The following is a 6,337-nucleotide window of genomic DNA, read 5'->3' as shown; positions in this document are numbered from 1 at the left end:
AGAGAGAGAGAGAGAGAGAGAGAGAGAGAGAGAGAAGAGAGAGAGAGAGAGAGAGAGAGAGAGGTGTCACAAGTGGAATAGGTGGAACAAAATGTGGTGGTTGCCAAAAAAAACTCGCTTCAAAACTCGTTGCTTACCCATCCCTTGCCTGGATGTTCCTCTCTCATTTTTGGTGTTGACTCATTCACTACATTCTGTACTTAACGTTTGTCGTTGTTAGCAAAAGCAAAAAATGAATAAACTTTAGTGAGGTAAGGACACTAACAAAAGGGCTTCTCTTCAACAAAGGGCAGTGCATCACGATGTAAATGTAACAGACCTATGTACAGTGCATGTCACCAGACTGTAGTGACGTAAGGACACTAACAAAAGGGCTTCTCTTAGACAATGGGTAGTGCATCATGATGTAAATGTAACAGACCTTTGTACAATGCATGTCACCAGATAGCCCAATAGAATTTGCTCTTCGCCTCAACCACAAAAAAGCCATATTTCTCAATAACACTTCGATTACTTGATAGGTTTTGAGAGTGGCCTTTGTTACTTGATAGGTTTCGAGACCTACAGAGGCTCCAAGCTCACATTTTGAAGAATTAGCTAGCCGAGCAGTGCGACAGAAGGAGATTCAAAGGGAGGGGTGGGAGATTGGGGATAGGGGAGCGATAATTGTATCCTCTCCTGGGTGAGAATGGAGAAAACATCATGGCGGCTTGTCTTATTGTTGATATGCCCACTTTTTTATTTTTCTTTAAGTATAGAGCTTGACTGGCAGAGAGGATCCTCATAGTATAAACACATAGACATGAAGTGAAATTCCCTAGTGAAAGGAAATAATTTCACATTAGCATACTAATTGTTTCATCCCTAACTCGCCATTCCATCCCTCTCCGTAGATTTCATTGTCAACGATGACAAGCCACATCGAATGAAGGAGCAACCAAAAACATTGCGAATTTAGTAAACTTCACACGATTGAAAAGAAGCAAGCAAAAGTACCTAAGATGGCATCCAATCGCTCCGACCTGACCTCAAATAAGATGGCAGATGCAAATTCAGTACAGTACGCAATTCTGCTCGATTGAGGAGCCTACTTCTGATTTTTTAGCATCTGCGTTAAACTATTTGTGAAACTTTGATTCCTGGCGAGGGAATGGCTTAGGTTTCTTAGGAAGGGCATTGATCCTCAAGGCAGCAGCAGCAAGGTCTCCCTCACAATAGGATAGAGAGACCCAAACGAGGGCCTTGGGGGTCCATGATCGCCTTGAGAAGAAATCTGGTGAATTTTCAGAAGACATCCAAGTTTCAGGATCTTTGGATTTGGAAGCCACAACGCTAAAATGAAAATGTACCAAGAGAGCAACACAAAAACATCCGTGAACTACTTTGCAGCCAGCTAGATCGCCCACCCAAGAAGAGAGAGAGCATCTATAACCCTTCAACCTTGGATTAGTGTAAATTCAAGGTTGATAAAGTAGACATGTGGCTCAACCACAAGCTAGAATTTCTTTTCATTCCACAATGCCACTTGCCTAATGATGTGATATCAACTTACAATGATGTGATAAGGCACAACACCTTCAAAGTTGGACTAGGGGGTTAGTCTTAAGGACAATTCTAATGCTAGTGTGCAAATGTGTTTCAATAATTTGCTTCTCCTGAGATAAGAGATGGACCTCTCCTTTTGCAGTGACTCCCAACACTACGAATAGTGTAGTAGCCCTCAGCCACCTTTTGCTGTGACTGCCCATGAACAACTTTGTTCAATTGACCCGAAGTCAAGTACATTTCCAACGAGGAGCCAAGGAAATCGATGTCAACTCGTATCTTCAAAAAGCCTCCATGGAACTCCACTCTTGCAGTAACCTGACGGAAGTGAAGAGAGGGTAGAGAGCATTCCCTCTGCAAACCAACTTATGGCTACGAACCACTATGACAGGTCCTTGGTGCAAGGGGTGCACGCGAGAAGTAGATAATTTTGTATAATAGAAGGTTGGTGATCAATTAGCTAGTGAGTCAAGTGAGCATGCAAGCATGCTAATGGGATCCCACATGGCATCTGTATCCCTTCCCCAAGGAAGGGGAACCCTGCATACAACAGACAATTGAAAAAAAAAGTGCAAGCTTTTTGTCATTGGACAAAGGCAAGGAAGGGGAACCTCCATACAACAAACAATCGAAAAAAAAAGATGCAAGCTTTCTATCATTAGACAAAGGCAGGGAAGGGGAACCCTCCATACAACAGATAGTCAAAAAAAAGAGATGCAAGCTTTCTATCATCAGACAAAGGCATAATGGTAAAACAAGACAAAATCTAATAGGACACAAAAGGGAAGAAGATCCTTTAAGACTATCACACCTTTGAAATCGCTATTTAGATGCTGCCTGACCTTGAGGCTTCGATAACCAATGTCTACCCAACCGTGATTCACAATGCACCAGCTCTAGTTCTCTAGTTCGAAATTGTGTTTCGTTGCTTCATCAGAATAAGTAGTCCCCTCTATTGATTGTAAAAGACATTGCCCCATGAAAAAGTGTGCTTGACGAAACATTCAATGATGAAATCAAAATAGCAAGAGCGAAGCCCATAGCTACAAGCCAAAAGGAAACTTCCAATGAATAAATGAGAAAAGTGCAAAATGGACGTGGCAGGAGACAAATGGACGTGTCATGAGGGAGAGGAAAAAATAGAATCGTTGTGCAAAGCCATGCTCTCCAATTTCGTGGACATGTGGAATGAGCATTGCAAAATGATGCTATATCACTACCTAGGCTAGACAGTGCTAACAGAATTACCCTCATGTTCACCATGTTTCACTGATGTCATATGTGTTTGCCCACCTCACTACTTGCACCACGAAGGGTGGATGCACACCACTTAGTGGCCGCTTAAGTGAGAGAAGGGGTGGCTAGTGTGTCGTTACACAGATAGTGATAAAAAAAAGTAAAAAAGGCTGGCCCATGTGGTTGAGGAACCCTTGGGGGGAAAATGGTTGTCCAACCTTCAAGTTTAATTGGATGGCTAGCAGGGGCGCTCCTTTTACACATAAGTGCACCCATGCTATCCAATTGTTACCGCATTCATTGTGGGTTTGCAGTGCAGGGAGCTTGAAGTGATAAACATGGGAAACCACATCATGACTATGATTGGCTACCATTAGTAGTGCACGTGATGGATAGCCAAACTTGGCTGCCCACCTCGGGAGTTTTGAATTGAGGTAGGACATGGCATCCACGTGGGCTCATGAAAGTGCCTGCTAATTTTCTGTGTAAAGATGTGCCCGCTTGCTATGAATGAGTGCCCATGCTTGCACCCTTTGTGCCTAAGGCTCACTGTGATTCCCCGACCATTTAGATGTAAAGATGTTGAGTGTCGTGGCCATGTCAATACTTGGTGCGGTGGAGGTGTGGGGATCGGTTGGTGACCGATAACCATCCATAATGGAGATGTCGACGCGTAGAGTAGACCAAGAGAGCAGAGCAAAGCCGAGCCTTAGGCGTGCAGGACCGATTAGAGCAAAGCAGAGGGGACCTCACGTGGAGACATGGCGCCAGGCGCACAAGCACATGTGCGATGGTGGCTAGGGACTTGCACCGGGAGCCCCACGTGTGAACCGGGAGCGTGGCGGACCGTGCAGTAGGATGCGTGCACGTGCTAAAGGCCGCCCTAATTGCTCTGATTAGGTACTGTCTTGGACATTCGTTCTCCTCTTCTTTTTCATTGAGGTTAAGGTGGACAACGCACAGCGGGCTTTCCAAGAGGACACGCCTATGGAGCTCGACAGAAGTTCCTTGGAGGAGCTCGGAATTCAACAAGTCGAGCAGAGCGATGTGGTCAACCAGTCCCTCCAGGATCCAACGGAGCCTAGGGCTCAAAACGCTCCCTTCAGGTTTTCTCTTGCAAAGGCTAAACCTTCCGTTCCTCGACCGCCTCTCTTTCCAGCTTCGAAGCTAGATAGACCCGACGATGTTGAGTATGTCACCGAGTTTGATGGGAAGGGGAGAAAAGCTAGCGAGGCTACGATCAGAATCATTCCCAAGCTGGAAAATTCGTGGCGTCCTGAGAAAAAAATGAGGAATATCATGGTGGAAGCCGACCTGAGCGCAGTGGCTGAGGATAGGTTCGAGACGGACACGCTTTCAGCTGGACCGCAGCCCAATGTGCAGTATGGTCTCAACGTCAAAGTGAAGCAACAGGATCCAGCCAACCAAGGTGAGACCATAGAAGCCAACGGGTTTGAACCGCAACAATCGTTTGCAGAAATTGAACTGCAGAGGTTAAGGGAAGATATTCAAGTATTGCCAGAGGATACCTCGCTACATGCATATGAAAATGTTCCAGTGGAAGAGTTTGCAGAGGCCCTGCTACGAGGGATGGGCTGGGAAAAAGGCAAGCCCATTGGGCGTAATTCCAAAACAGTGGTTGCGCCCATGGAGCCTGTGAAGAGAATAGGACGGGAGGGCCTTGGTGCTATTCCTGCTCCCAAGCCAGACAAAGTTAAACATTTTATTAAGCCTGGGGAAACAAGGGTCAGAAAGCCCACGGTCGGGAAGATAATGTCAATTATCGCAGGAGTGCATGCAGGATTAAGAGGACAGGTTACAGAAGTGAATGGCAACTCTTTTGTGTTGATGCCTGTGAACGGTGGAGAGAAAGTGCGTGTAAGAGAAGAAGATTTAGCAGAAATAGGGTCTCCAGAAGAGGAGAAAGCTATGAAAAGGCTTAGACAGTTGCGGCTACATAGGGCTGAGGATGATATCAGGGTAGACAGATGGAGAGGACGAGCTACAAATGATACCGACGGTGAAGCTGAAAAGGTAGAGAATAGAGGTGAAAGCAAGGCAAATAAGAAAGAGGACACTGACGGAAAAGGATCTCGAAAAGAGGGGCGATTGTCTGTTTCCACTGGATCTGGCAAGAAACATGATTGGTCTGACATTTCTAGCCACCAGAGACGAAGTGACAACAGAGCAGGAACACGGCATCGGAAACATGATGGTGAACAGGATAGTCAGGAAGGAGGGGGAAGTCGCCATAAAAAATATGATGATGAGAGATATAGGAGGGAAGACAAGTGTAGAAGCAGAAGGGAGGAGGATGATTATGTACACATCGGAAAGGATCACAGCTACAAGTCTGACAGCAGGCGTGAGAGACAAAAACAGAAATGATGAAAGAGATGAGGATTATAGACACAATCCAAAAGAAAGGTCTGAAATGCACAGACATGGAAGAACAGATGTAGACAGACAGAAGCAGGACCATAGAAGGAATTAAGCATTTTCATTCAGCCTAACCCATGAATGTTCACAATCCAGATAAAGCTATGTCCTCTTTTGTAATGAAAGTGCTAACAGGCTACAAAGAGGGGATGATACTCTTGTGACTCAGCGCTAGGATTGTTGTAAAATTTTATATAAACATGCTGGTTAAAGCTCGTAGTAGAAAAGCATATTATTTTTCACTGTGTCTTTGCGTTGGGTGAGGATGCTTTCTGGATTTGTTATCCTGGCCGGTGGAAACAGTGCATCTACTGGAGTCTTGGATTTACGGGAATGTGCAGAGGCATGTTCTGTCCCTGCCTTTGCATGATGCAGTGTACTCTCTTGTATTGATCTTGCTTTTGTTACGATTTTGGCTTCCCTTTTAATCATGTCGTCGACCTCTTCCAAAGAGACGTCCCATTGGATTGGTGGTCTCATGGGCCTCTGATGACTTGGGCTTGTCTTTTAAGTGACAGGTGACTTGGGACTTTTAAATGTGCGGAATATTCAATCCACCACAAGGATGCCTGTGATGCATAAAGATCTGCATTTATCTTCAAGATTTCACCTAGAGGCATCTCAGTTTCTTATCATACAAATGAGAGAATTTGAAACAGCAGTCCTTCTTTGTCATGATAGACTGAAAGAATTGTTTGCTTCAAACACTTCCACGATATGATTTTTGGGACTCTATCAAAAGCTTTGTCGTTAATCTTTTCCGACTCTGGACAGCAGCATGAATGCTGCGGCATGGAGCAAGCACTGAAGCGTGGACTGCATGCCAGGCTGGTGGATCTTGTGTAGCTGTGTTTATGGCAACTTCGGTATTATGTCTGCTTGGATGTCAGCGTAGAGCTTTCTAATATTCTTAGGGGCATGAGCTGTATGGGCAAGGTAGGTGCTTATGTGGCACCTTTGTGGCTTTCTATGGGGCTGTGCTCCACAAGGGCCTGGGTAGTGACGGTGGAACTCAATTGGAGGAGGAAGACTCCTCTCTCCCATAGATGGTGACCTCGTGGATGTGGTCTCCGTCCAGTGCCAAGCTCACTTGAATTCAGTCTTGAACTTGTTTTGA

The 6,337-nt window shown here is 45.3% G+C and overlaps 1 protein-coding gene across 1 annotated transcript; it reads left to right on the top strand.

The window, feature by feature from the left end:
* Positions 1–3,694: 3,694 nt before the first annotated feature.
* Positions 3,695–5,728, top strand: LOC147895680 (protein MOS2-like). Its single transcript, XM_087383118.1, has one exon. The coding sequence runs from the start codon at positions 3,769–3,771 to the stop codon at positions 5,167–5,169; it is 1,401 nt and encodes a 466-aa protein (XP_087239244.1). The 5' UTR covers positions 3,695–3,768; the 3' UTR covers positions 5,170–5,728.
* Positions 5,729–6,337: the final 609 nt, after the last annotated feature.

The sequence above is a fragment of the Dipteris shenzhenensis genome, chromosome 12 (genome assembly GCF_047967505.1).
Source record: "Dipteris shenzhenensis isolate YYH24624 ecotype China chromosome 12, Dip_SZ_1.0, whole genome shotgun sequence".
Lineage (NCBI taxonomy): Eukaryota > Viridiplantae > Streptophyta > Polypodiopsida > Gleicheniales > Dipteridaceae > Dipteris > Dipteris shenzhenensis.
This window is presented reverse-complemented; position numbering and strand designations above follow the sequence as displayed.

Excerpts from the sequence above, each read along its gene's own strand:
- LOC147895680 (XM_087383118.1), top strand. The coding sequence starts at position 3,769 with ATGGAGCTCGACAGAAGTTCCTTGGAGGAGCTCGGAATTCAACAAGTC.